The sequence below is a fragment of the Oncorhynchus keta genome, chromosome 9 (genome assembly GCF_023373465.1).
Source record: "Oncorhynchus keta strain PuntledgeMale-10-30-2019 chromosome 9, Oket_V2, whole genome shotgun sequence".
Classification (NCBI taxonomy): Eukaryota; Metazoa; Chordata; class Actinopteri; order Salmoniformes; family Salmonidae; genus Oncorhynchus; species Oncorhynchus keta.
The window spans coordinates 9121491-9140200 of record NC_068429.1 but is presented as its reverse complement, the minus strand read 5'-3'; the positions used below and the strand labels follow the sequence as shown (position 1 = coordinate 9140200).

Sequence of the window (18710 nt, the reverse complement as noted above, 5' to 3'; positions counted from 1 at the left end):
GGAACTTTACATTTATTTATTGTAATTTTTCTTCCCCAATTGGTAGTTTATAGTCTTGTCCCATTGCTGCAACTCCTGTATGGACTCGGGAGAGGCGGAAGTCGAGAGCCATGAGTCCTCCGAAACACCACCCGGCCAAGCCGCACAGCTTCTTGAGAACACTGCTCGCTTAACCCGGAAGCCAACCGCACCAATGTGTCGGAGGAAACACCGTACAACTGGCGACTGAAGTCAACGTGCATGTACCCGGCCCGCTACAGGAGTTGCTTGAGCTCAATGGGACAATGACATCCCGGCCCGGCCGGCCATACCCCTAACCCGGACGACGCTGGGCCATTTGTGCGCCGCCTCGTGTCTCCCGATGGCAGCTGGCTGCGATACAGCCCGGGAATGAACCCAGATTTGTAGTGACTCCTCAAGCACTGCCTTCGATGCAGTGCCTTGGACCGCTGGGCCACTTGGGAGGCCATTTTTAATTCTTCTAAAATCAGGTGAATTCTCTGTTAGTTCACTATAACTGGAGATCTGCGTTTAAATGTACAGGATGTACAGCTCACTCTGTGGAAGATCATGCTTTGGCATACAGCATGTATGGATGGTGAATTATGGGTAACACCTTCTTTTGAGTCACCTTTTTTCATAACACATTATGAATACACTTTTTATAAAACCCTTTAGTGCATCGTAAGACCTTGCTATGAACATTCACACAGCTCTTTTTGGCAGCCTTTTATAAATATCAATGCTTATTGCATTAAACACAGGTGATGATATGAGTAAAACATGCTTTAAGCATTCATTATAGCTCATGGTTCTTCAGAAGAGATGCATAAATTCCTGTTATGTATTTATAATGCATGGCGAAAATGTGGCTCTAAAGAACATGTTACTGAATTATTTTGATATTTACAGTAGGATTGACAATGCAAAATCTGCATGGATGTCTGATGGTCTTACTCTTAGCTAGCTGAAATCACTTTCAGGGTGAGGTTTGCTCTCACCTCAACGCCTGTCCCTGACTCCGCCCTCCTGTCTCTGACTCCGCCCTCCTGTCTCTGACTCCGCCCTCCTGTCTCTGACTCCGCCCTCCTGTCTCTGACTCCGCCCTCCTGTCTCTGACTCCGCCCTCCTGTCTCTTGACTCCGCCCTCCTGTCTCTTGACTCCGCCCTCCTGTCTCTTGACTCCACCCTCCTGTCTCTGACTCCGCCCTCCTGTCTCTTGACTCCGCCCTCCTGTCTCTTGACTGAGCCCTCCTGTCGTGTCTTTCAGTTGAGGCTGCTTGCGTTTGTACCTTGTATCTATACTTATCTGTTGCTGCCATCTAGTGTTTAACATAGATAGGCAGGCTGAAAGGTCTATGACTTGTAAATATGTTATTTGATTAAATGTATTGTTGCACAAATCTAGGTAAATAATTAAATATATGCAGTAGATTAATATATTAAATGTAATTTATTGTTGCATCCCTGAAAAAAGTTAGATGAATAAATGTTGACACCGATCTAACCCATCATGCTGGCTGTTGCATTGCGAGCATTCAAGACACCAACAAAAATATGCTGAATATTTCTGCATATCGTGAATTAAAAAGCTGATTTCTTCCTCCTAGGTGGAAAGGAGAGAATGTGGCCACCACAGAAGTTTCAGAGATTCTCGGAAGTTTGGAGTTCCTGCAGGAAGTGAACGTCTATGGTGTTACTGTGCCAGGTCAACAACATCCTTTATGACAGTATTCATATGTCTATGGTGTTACTGTGCCAGGTCAACAACATCCTTTATGACAGTATTCATATGTCTATGGTGTTACTGTGCCAGGTCAACAACATCCTTTATGACAGTATTCATATGTCTATGGTGTTACTGTGCCAGGTCAACAACATCCTTTATGACAGTATTCATATGTCTATGGTGTTACTGTGCCAGGTCAACAACATCCTTTATGACAGTATTCATATGTCTATGGTGTTACTGTGCCAGGTCAACAACATCCTTTATGACAGTATTCATATGTCTATGGTGTTACTGTGCCAGGTCAACAACATCCTTTATGACAGTATTCATATGTCTATGGTGTTACTGTGCCAGGTCAACAACATCCTTTATGACAGTATTCATATGTCTATGGTGTCACTGTGCCAGGTCAACAACATCCTTTATGACAGTATTCATATGTCTATGGTGTCACTGTGCCAGGTCAACAACATCCTTTATGACAGTATTCATATGTCTATGGTGTTACTGTGCCAGGTCAACAACATCCTTTCTGACAGTATTCATATGTCTATGGTGTTACTGTGCCAGGTCAACAACATCCTTTATGACAGTATTCATATGTCTATGGTGTTACTGTGCCAGGTCAACAACATCCTTTATGACAGTATTCATATGTCTATGGTGTTACTGTGCCAGGTCAACAACATCCTTTATGACAGTATTCATATGTCTATGGTGTTACTGTGCCAGGTCAACAACATCCTTTATGACAGTATTCATATGTCTATGGTGTCACTGTGCCAGGTCAACAACATCCTTTATGACAGTATTCATATGTCTATGGTGTTACTGTGCCAGGTCAACAACATCCTTTATGACAGTATTCATATGTCTATGGTGTTACTGTGCCAGGTCAACAACATCCTTTATGACAGTATTCATATGTCTATGGTGTTACTGTGCCAGGTCAACAACATCCTTTATGACAGTATTCATATGTCTATGGTGTTACTGTGCCAGGTCAACAACATCCTTTATGACAGTATTCATATGTCTATGGTGTTACTGTGCCAGGTCAACAACATCCTTTATGACAGTATTCATATGTCTATGGTGTTACTGTGCCAGGTCAACAACATCCTTTATGACAGTATTCATATGTCTATGGTGTTACTGTGCCAGGTCAACAACATCCTTTATGACAGTATTCATATGTCTATGGTGTTACTGTGCCAGGTCAACAACATCCTTTATGACAGTATTCATATGTCTATGGTGTTACTGTGCCAGGTCAACAACATCCTTTATGACAGTATTCATATGTCTATGGTGTTACTGTGCCAGGTCAACAACATCCTTTATGACAGTATTCATATGTCTATGGTGTTACTGTGCCAGGTCAACAACATCCTTTCTGACAGTATTCATATGTCTATGGTGTTACTGTGCCAGGTCAACAACATCCTTTATGACAGTATTCATATGTCTATGGTGTTACTGTGCCAGGTCAACAACATCCTTTATGACAGTATTCATATGTCTATGGTGTTACTGTGCCAGGTCAACAACATCCTTTATGACAGTATTCATATGTCTATGGTGTTACTGTGCCAGGTCAACAACATCCTTTATGACAGTATTCATATGTCTATGGTGTCACTGTGCCAGGTCAACAACATCCTTTATGACAGTATTCATATGTCTATGGTGTTACTGTGCCAGGTCAACAACATCCTTTATGACAGTATTCATATGTCTATGGTGTTACTGTGCCAGGTCAACAACATCCTTTATGACAGTATTCATATGTCTATGGTGTTACTGTGCCAGGTCAACAACATCCTTTATGACAGTATTCATATGTCTATGGTGTTACTGTGCCAGGTCAACAACATCCTTTATGACAGTATTCATATGTCTATGGTGTTACTGTGCCAGGTCAACAACATCCTTTATGACAGTATTCATATGTCTATGGTGTTACTGTGCCAGGTCAACAACATCCTTTATGACAGTATTCATATGTCTATGGTGTTACTGTGCCAGGTCAACAACATCCTTTATGACAGTATTCATATGTCTATGGTGTTACTGTGCCAGGTCAACAACATCCTTTATGACAGTATTCATATGTCTATGGTGTTACTGTGCCAGGTCAACAACATCCTTTATGACAGTATTCATATGTCTATGGTGTTACTGTGCCAGGTCAACAACATCCTTTATGATATGTCTATGGTGTTACTGTGCCAGGTCAGTATTCATATGTCTATTCATATGGTGTTACTGTGCCAGGTCAACAACATCCTTTATGACAGTATTCATATGTCTATGGTGTTACTGTGCCATTTCAACAACATCCTTTATGACAGTATTCATATGTCTATGGTGTTACTGTGCCAGGTCAACAACATCCTTTATGACAGTATTCATATGTCTATGGTGTTACTGTGCCAGGTCAACAACATCCTTTATGACAGTATTCATATGTCTATGGTGTTACTGTGCCAGGTCAACAACATCCTTTATGACAGTATTCATATGTCTATGGTGTTACTGTGCCAGGTCAACAACATCCTTTATGACAGTATTCATATGTCTATGGTGTTACTGTGCCAGGTCAACAACATCCTTTATGACAGTATTCATATGTCTATGGTGTTACTGTGCCAGGTCAACAACATCCTTTATGACAGTATTCATATGTCTATGGTGTTACTGTGCCAGGTCAACAACATCCTTTATGACAGTATTCATATGTCTATGGTGTTACTGTGCCAGGTCAACAACATCCTTTATGACAGTATTCATATGTCTATGGTGTTACTGTGCCAGGTCAACAACATCCTTTATGACAGTATTCATATGTCTATGGTGTTACTGTGCCAGGTCAACAACATCCTTTATGACAGTATTCATATGTCTATGGTGTTACTGTGCCAGGTCAACAACATCCTTTATGACAGTATTCATATGTCTATGGTGTTACTGTGCCAGGTCAACAACATCCTTTATGACAGTATTCATATGTCTATGGTGTCACTGTGCCAGGTCAACAACATCCTTTATGACAGTATTCATATGTCTATGGTGTTACTGTGCCAGGTCAACAACATCCTTTATGACAGTATTCATATGTCTATGGTGTTACTGTGCCAGGTCAACAACATCCTTTATGACAGTATTCATATGTCTATGGTGTTACTGTGCCAGGTCAACAATCATGACCTTTATGACAGTATTCATATGTCTATGGTGTTACTGTGCCAGGTCAACAACATCCTTTATGACAGTATTCATATGTCTATGGTGTTACTGTTACTGTGCCAGGTCAAGGTCAACATCCTTTATGACAGTATTCATATGTCTATGGTGTTACTGTGCCAGGTCAACAACATCCTTTATGACAGTATTCATATGTCTATGGTGTTACTGTGCCAGGTCAACAACATCCTTTATGACATTCATATGTATTCATATGTCTATGGTGTTACTGTGCCAGGTCAACAACATCCTTTATGACAGTATTCATATGTCTATGGTGTTACTGTGCCAGGTCAACAACATCCTTTATGACAGTATTCATATGTCTATGGTGTTACTGTGCCAGGTCAACAACATCCTTTATGACAGTATTCATATGTCTATGGTGTTACTGTGCCAGGTCAACAACATCCTTTATGACAGTATTCATATGTCTATGGTGTTACTGTGCCAGGTCAACAACATCCTTTATGACAGTATTCATATGTCTATGGTGTTACTGTGCCAGGTCAACAACATCCTTTATGACAGTATTCATATGTCTATATGTGTCTATGGTGTTACTGTGCCAGGTCAACAACATCCTTTATGACAGTATTCATATGTCTATGGTGTTACTGTGCCAGGTCAACAACATCCTTTATGACAGTATTCATATGTCTATGGTGTTACTGTGCCAGGTCAACAACATCCTTTATGACAGTATTCATATGTCTATGGTGTTACTGTGCCAGGTCAACAACATCCTTTATGACATATTCATATGTCTGGTTATGAGGTCAGTATATTCATATGTCTATGGTGTTACTGTGCCAGGTCAACAACATCCTTTATGACAGTATTCATATGTCTATGGTGTTACTGTGCCAGGTCAACAACATCCTTTATGACAGTATTCATATGTCTATGGTGTTACTGTGCCAGGTCAACAACATCCTTTATGACAGTATTCATATGTCTATGGTGTTACTGTGCCAGGTCAACAACATCCTTTATGACAGTATTCATATGTCTATGGTGTTACTGTGCCAGGTCAACAACATCCTTTATGACAGTATTCATATGTCTATGGTGTTACTGTGCCAGGTCAACAACATCCTTTATGACAGTATTCATATGTCTATGGTGTTACTGTGCCAGGTCAACAACATCCTTTATGACAGTATTCATATGTCTATGGTGTTACTGTGCCAGGTCAACAACATCCTTTATGACAGTATTCATATGTCTATGGTGTTACTGTGCCAGGTCAACAACATCCTTTATGACAGTATTCATATGTCTATGGTGTTACTGTGCCAGGTCAACAACATCCTTTATGACAGTATTCATATGTCTATGGTGTTACTGTGCCAGGTCAACAACATCCTTTATGACAGTATTCATATGTCTATGGTGTTACTGTGCCAGGTCAACAACATCCTTTATGACAGTATTCATATGTCTATGGTGTTACTGTGCCAGGTCAACAACATCCTTTATGACAGTATTCATATGTCTATGGTGTTACTGTGCCAGGTCAACAACATCCTTTATGACAGTATTCATATGTCTATGGTGTTACTGTGCCAGGTCAACAACATCCTTTATGACAGTCCTTTACACAGTATTCATATGTCTATGGTGTTACTGTGCCAGGTCAACAACATCCTTTATGACAGTATTCATATGTCTATGGTGTTACTGTGCCAGGTCAACAACATCCTTTATGACAGTATTCATATGTCTATGGTGTTACTGTGCCAGGTCAACAACATCCTTTATGACAGTATTCATATGTCTATGGTGTTACTGTGCCAGGTCAACAACATCCTTTATGACAGTATTCATATGTCTATGGTGTTACTGTGCCAGGTCAACAACATCCTTTATGACAGTATTCATATGTCTATGGTGTTACTGTGCCAGGTCAACAACATCCTTTATGACAGTATTCATATGTCTATGGTGTTACTGTGCCAGGTCAACAACATCCTTTATGACAGTATTCATATGTCTATGGTGTTACTGTGCCAGGTCAACAACATCCTTTATGACAGTATTCATATGTCTATGGTGTTACTGTGCCAGGTCAACAACATCCTTTATGACAGTATTCATATGTCTATGGTGTTACTGTGCCAGGTCAACAACATCCTTTATGACAGTATTCATATGTCTATGGTGTTACTGTGCCAGGTCAACAACATCCTTTATGACAGTATTCATATGTCTATGGTGTTACTGTGCCAGGTCAACAACATCCTTTATGACAGTATTCATATGTCTATGGTGTTACTGTGCCAGGTCAACAACATCCTTTATGACAGTATTCATATGTCTATGGTGTTACTGTGCCAGGTCAACAACATCCTTTATGACAGTATTCATATGTTCTATGGTGTTACTGTGCCAGGTCAACAACATCCTTTATGACAGTATTCATATGTCTATGGTGTTACTGTGCCAGGTCAACAACATCCTTTATGACAGTATTCATATGTCTATGGTGTTACTGTGCCAGGTCAACAACATCCTTTATGACAGTATTCATATGTCTATGGTGTTACTGTGCCAGGTCAACAACATCCTTTATGACAGTATTCATATGTCTATGGTGTTACTGTGCCAGGTCAACAACATCCTTTATGACAGTATTCATATGTCTATGGTGTTACTGTGCCAGGTCAACAACATCCTTTATGACAGTATTCATATGTCTATGGTGTTACTGTGCCAGGTCAACAACATCCTTTATGACAGTATTCATATGTCTATGGTGTTACTGTGCCAGGTCAACAACATCCTTTATGACAGTATTCATATGTCTATGGTGTTACTGTGCCAGGTCAACAACATCCTTTATGACAGTATTCATATGTCTATGGTGTTACTGTGCCAGGTCAACAACATCCTTTATGACAGTATTCATATGTCTATGGTGTTACTGTGCCAGGTCAACAACATCCTTTATGACAGTATTCATATGTCTATGTCTGTGCCAGGTCAGGTGTTACTGTGCCAGGTCAACAACATCCTTTATGACAGTATTCATACGTCTATGGTGTTACTGTGCCAGGTCAACAACATCCTTTATGACAGTATTCATGGTGTTACTGTGCCAGGTCAACAACATCCTTTATGACAGTATTCATACGTCTATGGTGTTACTGTGCCAGGTCAACAACATCCTTTATGACAGTATTCATGACAGTATTCATACGTCTATGGTGTTACTGTGCCAGGTCAACAACATCCTTTATGACAGTATTCATACGTCTATGGTGTTACTGTGCCATTTCAACAACATCCTTTATGACAGTATTCATATGTCTATGGTGTTACTGTGCCAGGTCAACAACATCCTTTATGACAGTATTCATATGTCTATGGTGTCACTGTGCCAGGTCAACAACATCCTTTATGACAGTATTCATATGTCTATGGTGTCACTGTGCCAGGTCAACAACATCCTTTATGACAGTATTCATATGTCTATGGTGTTACTGTGCCAGGTCAACAACATCCTTTATGACAGTATTCATATGTCTATGGTGTCACTGTGCCAGGTCAACAACATCCTTTATGACAGTATTCATATGTCTATGGTGTTACTGTGCCAGGTCAACAACATCCTTTATGACAGTATTCATATGTCTATGGTGTTACTGTGCCAGGTCAACAACATCCTTTATGACAGTATTCATATGTCTATGGTGTCACTGTGCCAAGTCATAGTTCTCGCTGACATCATTAGTACAAAAAAAAAGATTTTTATATATATTTTTTTTATAATGGTGCAGAGCAATATTGGACCTAGTTGAAAATGTTTGCCTAATATAACTTCAGTTAATAATAATCATTATTATAGAACAATTTTAGCACCTTTTCTTGGCAAATGAATATGCAGGCCAAAATGTCTCACTACAACATTTTATAGGGCAGCAGCTAGCCGAGCAGTTAAGGTTACTAGTTCAAATCCCCCAGCCGACTAGGTAAAAAAAATAATCTGTCAACGTGCCCTTGAGCAAAGCACTTAACCCTGGTTCCTCTTGAAAGAGGCTCTAAGTGTCTGCTAAATTATATAAATGTTTATCTGATTCATACATTCGCATCTTACAATGCGTTGCAACCTAATTCGTTTTGTAAAATTGCATCGGCCCACATTGTCAACTGTACTGATTGGTGAAGATAGGATCACATGACATTTTGGTGAAAAACATGAAACAACATGTATGTAACATTTAGAAGTAGCCTTGACGGCCTCATAGGACCAGGATGTACAAGTACACCCCCAGGAAACAATCACAAGGCCTTAGGTGACAGGTAGCCTAATGGTTAGAGCATTGGACAAGTGACTGAATGGTTGCAAGATCAAATCCCCGAGCTGACAAGATAAAAATCTGTTCTGCCTCTGAACAAGGCAGTTAACCCACTGTTCTTAGGCTGTCATTGAAAATAAGAATTTGTTCTTAAAACTTCTTATGGCTTAGATCCCGTTAATGGGATCGATATGACAACAGCCAGTGAAAGTGCAGGGCGCCAAATTTAAAACAACAGAAATCTCATAATTAAAATTCCTCAAACATAAAAGTATTTTAAACCATTTTTAAAGATAAACTTGTTGTTAATCACCAGTGTCCGATTTCAAAAGGGCTTTACAGCGAAAGCACACCAAACGATTATGTTAGGTCTGCACCTAGTCACAGAAAAACACAGCCATTTTTCCAGCCAAAGAGAGGAGTCACAAAAAGCAGAAATGCAGATCAATTAATCACTAACCTTTGATGATCTTCATCAGATGACACTCATAGGACTTCATGTTACACAATACATGTATGTTTTGTTCGATAAAGTTCATATTTATATCCAAAAATCCATATTTATATCCATTACGTTCAGTAATGTTTTGCTTCCAAAACATACGGTGATTTTGCAGAGAGCCACATCAATTTAAATAAATACTCATAATAAGCATTGATAAGATACAACTGTTATGCACGGAACATTCGATAAACTTCTCCAAAATGCAACCGCGGTGTCAGATTTCAAAAAAGCTTTTCCGAAAAAGCACACCATGCAATAATCTGAATACGGCGCTCAGACACAAAAACGAGCCATACAGATATCCGCCATGTTGTGGAGTCAACAAAGTCAGAAATAGCATGATAAATATTCACTTACCTTTGATGATCTTTATCAGAATGCACTCCCAGGAATCTCAGCTCCACCATATATGTTTGATTTGTTTGATAGTCCATAATTTATGTCCAAATACCTCCTTTTTGTTCGCACGTTTAGCCCAGTAATCCAAATTCATGAGGCGCAGGCAGCCAAAGTCCAAAAGTTCCATTACAGTCTGTAGAAACATGTCAAACGATGTATAGAATTAATCTTTAGGATGATTTTATCATAAATCTTCAATAATGTTCCAACGCAAGCTAACTCTCACGTGAACACGCGTGGTCAGCTCATGGCACTCTGGCAGACCTCTGACTCATTCAGCTCCCATTCCCCCCTCCTTCACAGTAGAAGCATCAAACAAAATTCTAAAGACTGTTGACATCTATTGGAAGCCTTAGGAAGTGCAATATGACCCCATAGACACTGCATATTCGATAGGCAATGAGTTGAAAAACTACAAACCTCAGATTTCCCACTTCCTGGTTGGATTTATTTCTCAGGTTTTTGCCTGCCATATGAGTTCTGTTTTACTCACAGACATCATTTAAACAGTCTTAGAAACTTCAGAGTGTTTTCTATTCAAATCTACTAATAATATGCATATATTAGCAACTGGGCCTGAGTAGCAGGTAGTTTACTCTGGGAACCTTATTCATCCAAGCTACTCAATACTGCCCCCAGCCATAAGAAGTTAACTGACTTGACTAGTTTAATTTTTATTTTATTTTTTAAATCTCCTTAATGCTGAGTGCCAAGCTGAGACACATTGGGTCCCATTTGTACGGTCTTTGGTATGAATCGGTCAGTGCTCAAACTCCCAACCTATTCAATCTCACAACAGATACCCTTAACCACAAGGCCACTGAGTAGGTGTGTAACATTATCCTCATTGTTTATATACAGGTTATGAAGGCAGAGCAGGTATGGCAGCCGTCGTCCTAAAGATGGACCAAAAGCTGGATGGTAAGAAACTCTACAACCATTTGGTCCAAAGTCTCCCTGCTTACTCGTGGCCCTGGTTTCTACGGATCCAGGTAAGACAGTCCTGAAACCACATATATCCATTCAGGGGAAAAATGATCCCCACACAAAACTGAAACTTGTTTTTTTAAACGTAATGAGTGACTACTTATTAATGAACTGTGTGTGATTTTATACGTACATAACGTTAATATACGGGTTGGTACTGGAGTGTACCACCGTAATATGGATAAATCAATTAAATAGTTTTGTTCTTGGTCTTTTCAGAAACTGTAATTGAAACCATGCTATAATATATAATAATAATAATATATGCCATTTAGCAGACGCTTTTATCCAAAGCGACTTACAGTCATGTGTGCATACATTCTACGTATGGGTGGTCCCAGGAATCGAACCCACAATCCTGGCGTTACAAGCGCCATGCTCTACCAACTGAGCTACAGAAGGACCACTTCTGTATAAATACATACATTCAATACAATAACCTTAAATGGATCATTTAAAAAAAAAAAGCACAATAAAAAGAACGATCCCTTCAACTCTAACCCCAAAAAATGTTATATCACATAAGCGCATTTAGAATTTAAACCCCCTGACCCTTTTCAGCATCAACTCTGTCCTTTGTCTTCCATAGACATCCATAGATGTGACCGAGACCTTTAAGCAGCAGAAGAGGAAGCTGGTGCAGGAGGGCTTCAGTCCTGAGGCCGTCCAGGAGTCCCTGTATTTCCTGGACCTATCCCAGAGGGACTACATCCCGCTCACTCTGTCTCTGTATGATGACATTGTCTCCGGAAAGATACGGCTCTAGGCTGTCAGGTCAGCAGGACTAAACAGAAAGGTGTATTTCTGATTTATAACGGGTTTATATACAGTACTGTTTAAAGGTGTTATTTACCCAGGAAGCCTCACTGACTGACTGTGTCCTGTGCATCTAATTTCCAGCCACTTTTTTTCCCGTTAAGTTTCCGTTAAGGGATGATATAATATGGTCATTTTTATCAGATGCTTTTATCCAAAGCATCTTACAGTTAGCACCTGTATACAGTAAGACTGAGCCATCCGAGCCAGCAAAACCACATAGTTTACCTAAAAGTTAATACCTCAAAAGTGGTCCAAAAAGAGTCCATATTTTTGCACCGTCCGTTGTGTACCATGTACTGCTAGATGGTACATCAGGAGAATTCGCAGGCCTCAATCCAACGTGAAATGGAAAGGTTGACAAACGTCAAATTCTATCTAATTGAATTTAAAATGTAATTTAATTTTATGTCCTATGTGGCATCACATGCTGATCCGCATACCAGGCTTCAGTCGGCACGTGTTACAGCAGGTTAACCCCTAAAGCTTGACTCATTTATGACCCACAATGGTCCTCTCTTGTCCATAACTCTGGGCCTTAATTATATCCCCAAATTTAAGACTGAGTTTTTCCTGGTCAAGTCACATGGTCATGAACAACTTCCAGCCATAAGTATGATTTACAAAGATATTAAATTATGGTAAATTAATTAATGATTTTAAGACTTGCAACTGTTTTTTTATCAAGTGTAACCACCGTTATTTAGTTCTTATCAATGGCAAATGTAATTTAACCTTTACTTAACCCGGAAAATACCCTTTTGAGGTTAGAAACCACATTTTTTTGCGAGTTGTACCATGAGCGGGAAATGCAAAAACTAACCCAGATAATCCCACCATTTTAATCCATAGACCTTTCAGAAAAACTATATCTTGTTTTCTATACATTTAGGCCCTTTCAGGAACTCGCTGCTTATGCATTACTACTATGTGACGTTTTGAATAATGACCGGGCATATTGTATGTATGCCCTGGATAACGTGGTTCATTTTTGGGTTTATGATTAGGTATTAGATTATTGCATAGATTTTATGTGAATATATTTTGTGTTTTTATATATATATTTTATATATATATTTTATATATTTTATATTTTATATATATATTTTATATATTTTATATTTTATATATATATATTTTATATATATATTTTATATGCCCATTTGTTTTGCGGTTATGAAGATGATGTCATAACAGCACACTGGCGACTCACTTACATATCTGCATCCTGACATTCCTGAAAGTGCATATTAACCGACAGAAGGAAAACATTTTTAGTTTGGGCATAAGGGTCCAAAATGAATTCAGGTTACGTTTAGGTTAAATGAATTAAGGTTCGGTTTAGGAAGAGGGTTAAGGTTAGGTATTGTTTCAGTGAGGTTATGGAAAGGGAAAGACATACAAGTTGACTTTGCGTACTACCCGTTTGCCGACCATTCATTTTCTGATGGGTGTAAATATATACAGCCATCCTTCTGGCCTTTTTATGTTTGGATTCCAACACATATCTCTAGTCATCCTAAATGTGGTGTTATAACATGTACTCTTGTCAAACAACATTACATTCCCATTCCCTTTGCTTTTGAGACCACGCTAGGACATAATCTGTCTGTTATCATTTTAAAAATTACACCCTGTTTTTAAAGTGATGTCTGACCCAGATTGATAAAAAAAAATTAAGTACATTATATAACATAACATTCCTTTCAGTTGAAATAAACCATAGTATTTCCATTGCTGTGTGTGTGTGTGTGTGTGTGTGTGTGTGTGTGTGTGTGTGTGTGTGTGTGTGTCTTGCTATTTCACCCCTTTTGTAAGTGTGGTCCCTGATAATACACACGTTTGCATTATTGCTTACATAGACAGTAATTGCATGTAGTTAATACACAATATATAATTGTCTACTTATATTATAAGTAGTCCTAACACACATTTGTCATTGGAATAAATTATATCACCTGTTTAATATCCTGTGTGTTTGTCACTGTATTTCTCTCCCACAGAATAAAAAAAATCTTTACAAAATGTATAGTTACACTATGATGGTGTTTTGCTAAGTGATGTTTGGGACCCGTCACCCACTTTGAGGATATATGCCAAGAGTGTCAAACGCAATACCTGGAGGGATGTGTGTCTGTAGGTGTTCGCTCTTCTCTTGTAGTTTATTGATAAATTAAGGTCATTGATTAATTGGGAACTCTTAATTCGATACGGATTGAACGGAAATAACTAAAAACAAGACACTAGGCCCTCCGGGAATTGAGTTTGAGAACCCCTGATATATGCAATGTAGCCTAACCACGTAGCCATGCTGGGGACGAGATTATATTCATATCGTCAGGCTAGGGACGAGATTATATTCAAAACGCCAGGTTGGGGACGAGATTATATTCAAAGTAGCCTAACCACGTAGGCAGGCTGGGGACGAGATTATATTCAAAGTATTTATTTCTCAAGTAATATACTTTTCTATATGTAACTGTGCACCGCCACCACTAGGGGGCTCTAAAATACCCTATTTTCGACCTGTTGTAGTATTTGAAAACAGATTACTGAACGTCACTTCCGTAAACTGACACTGAGTCGCCATACTGACAACCATATCACTCATTTGTGTTAAATATAGCCAGAGAGGATGTAAAATAAAACATTAAACATGTCCAAACAAATAGCGGAGTCATTCATTAACATGTCTTCCGGATTGCCACACAGGAAATACCGAGATATAGCTGTACTTTAATTCCAGATGCCGGGGGGAACCAAACAACCTGCATGACAGATGAGGAAATTACAGATGACACTACAGAAGAGCTGCTCATTAAAAAGACTGTGTAGCGCAAGACAAGACTATCTATTTGTCCAATAACATTATGTTTAAATGCATATAACTGAGAATACTGTATGTTTACGTTGTAAATAAGTAACTTAATTTAAACCAATTAAATTTACAACTCATTATTTATAAACTGTGGGCTAAATTGTAATGTCAAAGCATTATTATTCATGCTGTAAATAAAACAAATGTTCAAGCTACTTGGATAGTAACGTTAATTAGAGATGGTCTTTAGTAGCCAGATTGTCTTCAGTAGCCAACGAATAACAGGCCATTACAACCCAGAAACAAATCAGTGAAAATGTTTTCTCTTGTCTTTTTGTTTTACATATTGTTTTCATATTAAAACACTCATTTCTACATATCAATAACTTTATTTGTAATGGCGTCTTTTCTCCACATGCTCTGTCAACTTGTGTATGTTGAATGCAACAGCTCGTAGCTGTCAACGGAAGAAAACATGTCGTTAGGCACGTGAAGTGTATTCTCAACAGACCGCTGAAATCAGTCACAAGAGGGTCTGTCTCTTGGCTGTGGAGACAGCGGTGTATCTCAATACACCTCATTTGAAATCTGTGTCTGCTGCCCAGTCAGACCTCCTCTGTGTCGTTCCCGCGGTGACATTACAGGACCGTCTTTGAAACTCAAGAGGCAACACGACATTTTTCGTTCTAAACTTTATTTTTTTTCTGTTACGTTTTATTTTAACTTCATGTATTTGTAGGTATAGGTGATAGTGGAAAATGTGCTCTGTGTAGCCATTCTTGAGATTTATTCCATCGGATTAAATAACAACACATTGGAAAATTAGACAAAAAGTTTGTTTAGGATGTGGACCAAGAGGATTTTTTCGTGCTTGGTTGGACTGGTGGCGTTGACGGGTTTTCTCCTAGTAAAAGTAACAGGACAAGACCCTCCAACGCTCGGGAGGAAAACGCTTCTCAAGGTGGATGGAGATCAGACGGCTGCCTCAAATCGAGTGAGGAGAAGAGGAAAACAGGAGTCTCTACGAGGGTAAGAATAACAGAATGTGAAGTTGAAAGAAAATATGATTCCTCTACACCGAACCTGCTCACCTCAAAGTAACGTTAGTTGACAATACAAAATTAGCAGCATATGTCATGAACTGAAGGTAGAAATCCTACCCACCAGAAGAAAAAAAAACATATTTCAAATGTCATGATATTGTCAAAATGCCACTGTTACACAAACATAACATGAGCAGAATTGAATGTTAAGTATTCGTCTTTTCATCTGAGATGAATATGCAATATGAGTGGGGAATAATTGAAGAAATCAATTAATAAAATGTATGTATCTCTTGACATCGACATCTATTTTTATTCTAAATAGAGAAGATGACTTTTTTTGTCGCTCTGTGACCACCATCACCCCATGCATTTCAAATTAAAAAGCGTGAAAAAGGCGTGTGAAATAGATTCCTAAACTAACCATTATTAATTTCCGCAGTTCTTAAACCAAGTATGATTATTTACAGACAAATTGTTGTTGTTTCTAACTCCTTCCCTATAGGCCCAATGTGTGTGGATCACGTTTCCACTCCTACTGTTGTCCAGGCTGGAAAACCTTGCCCGGGGGCAACCAGTGTATCGTGCGTAAGTAGCGCAGCAGATGTTGACGATAATAAAGTATCTCTGTGTTGAGTTGGTCTCTAGGAAATATATATATATTTTTTTGCATAGGGCTCAGTTGACCATTGACCAATAGGATGTGCTAATTTACATGTCTCATATAACTGGGATGTAGTGCTTCTGGGTTATTGCATGTGTCTTACACAATCATTTACAAATACATAGCAACAGCCAAAGAGCTAATGCATTGAACGATTTCAGAATATTGATTCTACGTTTAGGAAAAGCTCTCTATGGAAACAAGACTTCTCCCATGCAATATATGTACCAGATGTTAGGCCTACATGTTTCTTTAAATACCAATCCTTGCATTATTGGTGTGTCATTATGCCCTAAAGCCATGATTTGCACCTGTAAAGACACCAAATAATTGTTGGATAATAAATTATTTTCACTGTACTAATAAGTAACATGGGATGAGAGCCAAAACATCTCTAACAACCAGTAAACTCCTCATCTAACCACAACGCTCGGGGGGAAAGAATAACAGAATGTGAAGTTGAAAGAAAATATGATACCTTTACACCGAACCTGCTCACCTCAAAGTAACGTTAGTTGACAATACAAATAAATGCATTATTTAATTAGCAGCATAGATTGTTTGTGCACCTTATTAGCATATCCCTTCCCTGGGACTTCCTCCAGCTCCTCCTGGGGGCTCAGCTTGGCCCCCCTTCCCTGGGACTTCCTCCAGCTCCTCTTGGGGACCCGGCTTGGCCCCCCTTCCCTGGGACTTCCTCCAGCTCCTCTTGGGGACCCGGCTTGGCCCCCCTTCCCTGAGACTCCCTCCAGCTCCTCTTGGGGACCCGGCTTGGCCCCCCTTCCCTGAGACTTCCTCCAGCTCCTCCTGGGGGCTCAGCTTGGCCCGGTAACTTGGTCGGTCACAACAGCAAGAGCAAGGTGTTAGATATGCCCAGAACTCTCCTGTGGTTTCCAGGGGGTCATACCCAGAGTTCTCCTGTGGTGTCCAGGGGGTCATGCCCAGAGTTCTCCTGTATTGTCCAGGGGTCATACCCAGTGTCCTCCTGTAGTGTCCACGGGGTCATACCCAGAGTTCTCCTGTAGTGTCCACGGGGTCATACAGGGGGTCATACCCAGAGTTCTCCTGTAGTGTCCACGGGGTCATACCCAGAGTTCTCCTGTAGTGTCCACGGGGTCATACCCAGAGTTCTCCTGTAGTGTCCACGGGGTCATACCCAGAGTTCTCCTGTAGTGTCCACGGGGTCATACAGGGGGTCATACCCAGAGTTCTCCTGTAGTGTCCACGGGGTCATACCCAGAGTTCTCCTGTAGTGTCCACGGGGTCATACAGGGGGTCATACCCAGAGTTCTCCTGTAGTGTCCACGGGGTCATACCCAGAGTTCTCCTGTAGTGTCCACGGGGTCATACTCAGAGTTCTCCTGTAGTGTCCACGGGGTCATACCCAGAGTTCTCCTGTAGTGTCCACGGGGTCATACCCAGAGTTCTCCTGTAGTGTCCACGGGGTCATACCCAGAGTTCTCCTGTAGTGTCCACGGGGTCATACCCAGAGTTCTCCTGTAGTGTCCACGGGGTCATACAGGGGGTCATACCCAGAGTTCTCCTGTAGTGTCCACGGGGTCATACCCAGAGTTCTCCTGTAGTGTCCACGGGGTCATACCCAGAGTTCTCCTGTAGTGTCCACGGGGTCATACAGGGGGTCATACCCAGAGTTCTCCTGTAGTGTCCACGGGGTCATACCCAGAGTTCTCCTGTAGTGTCCACGGGGTCATACCCAGAGTTCTCCTGTAGTGTCCACGGGGTCATACCCAGAGTTCTCCTGTAGTGTCCACGGGGTCATACAGGGGGTCATACCCAGAGTTCTCCTGTAGTGTCCACGGGGTCATACCCAGAGTTCTCCTGTGGTGTCCACGGGGTCATACAGGGGGTCATACTCAGAGTTCTCCTGTAGTGTCCACGGGGTCATACCCAGAGTTCTCCTGTGGTGTCCAGGGTCATAAAGGGGGTCATACCCAGAGTTCTCCTGTGGTGTCCATGGGTCATACAGGGGGTCATACCCAGAGTTCTCCTGTGGTGTCCAGGGGTCATGTTGGAGTCAGTAGAGTGGACCTGACTCCTGAAGGGCTGTTGACTCTGGAAAGTGGCCAGAGGGAAGTATCAGAGTTCAGGCTCTCCCATTATTGACATATCAATGTTAGATGTCAGCTTCAATTATGCTGCATGCCAGTTGCATGTCTCTTCTGCCAAATACACTGAGTA

General features: G+C 40.4%; 3 protein-coding genes and 1 long non-coding RNA gene across 34 annotated transcripts in view; all 4 read left to right on the top strand.

Moving 5' to 3' along the window:
• The window catches only part of LOC118387246 (long-chain fatty acid transport protein 6), a 28587-nt gene extending 14640 nt beyond the window's left edge, over nucleotides 1–13947 (top strand). Inside the window, exons 8-10 of one of the 2 annotated variants that reach the window (XM_052525089.1) lie at nucleotides 1611–1708; nucleotides 11045–11175; nucleotides 11760–13947. In XM_052525089.1, the coding sequence (XP_052381049.1) occupies nucleotides 1611–1708; nucleotides 11045–11175; nucleotides 11760–11936 (406 nt within the window). In that variant the 3' untranslated portion in view covers nucleotides 11937–13947. The remainder of the gene's footprint in view (nucleotides 1–1610; nucleotides 1709–11044; nucleotides 11176–11759) is intronic. The other variant, XM_052525090.1, reaches the window with a different exon arrangement.
• LOC127931711 (uncharacterized) lies at nucleotides 1997–11035 on the top strand. Of its 30 annotated transcripts, none has more exons than XM_052525094.1 (6): nucleotides 1997–2140; nucleotides 2195–2248; nucleotides 2411–2518; nucleotides 3329–3382; nucleotides 4712–4765; nucleotides 8311–11035. In XM_052525094.1, the coding sequence occupies exons 1-6, from the start codon at nucleotides 2009–2011 to the stop codon at nucleotides 8779–8781; spliced, it is 873 nt and encodes a 290-aa protein (XP_052381054.1). In that variant the 5' UTR covers nucleotides 1997–2008; the 3' UTR covers nucleotides 8782–11035. The 30 variants fall into 30 exon arrangements, 5 of the variants coding, with proteins under 5 accessions (XP_052381054.1, XP_052381055.1, XP_052381053.1 ...); XM_052525095.1 differs by having other exon boundaries at nucleotides 1997–2248; nucleotides 8311–8364; nucleotides 8419–11035; XM_052525093.1 differs by having other exon boundaries at nucleotides 1997–2248; nucleotides 8311–8418; nucleotides 8473–11035.
• Nucleotides 7967–8304, top strand: LOC127931712 (uncharacterized). Its single transcript, XR_008142617.1, has 3 exons — nucleotides 7967–8036; nucleotides 8083–8136; nucleotides 8203–8304. It is a non-coding gene; the product is annotated as an uncharacterized LOC127931712 (long non-coding RNA).
• Nucleotides 13948–15346: 1399 nt separating the features above from the next.
• LOC118373458 (fibrillin-2) overlaps nucleotides 15347–18710 on the top strand; it is a 299186-nt gene continuing 295822 nt past the window's right edge. The window contains exons 1-2 of the mRNA XM_052526019.1: nucleotides 15347–15833; nucleotides 16353–16435. Of these exons, the coding sequence (XP_052381979.1) occupies nucleotides 15649–15833; nucleotides 16353–16435 (268 nt within the window). The 5' untranslated portion in view covers nucleotides 15347–15648. The remainder of the gene's footprint in view (nucleotides 15834–16352; nucleotides 16436–18710) is intronic.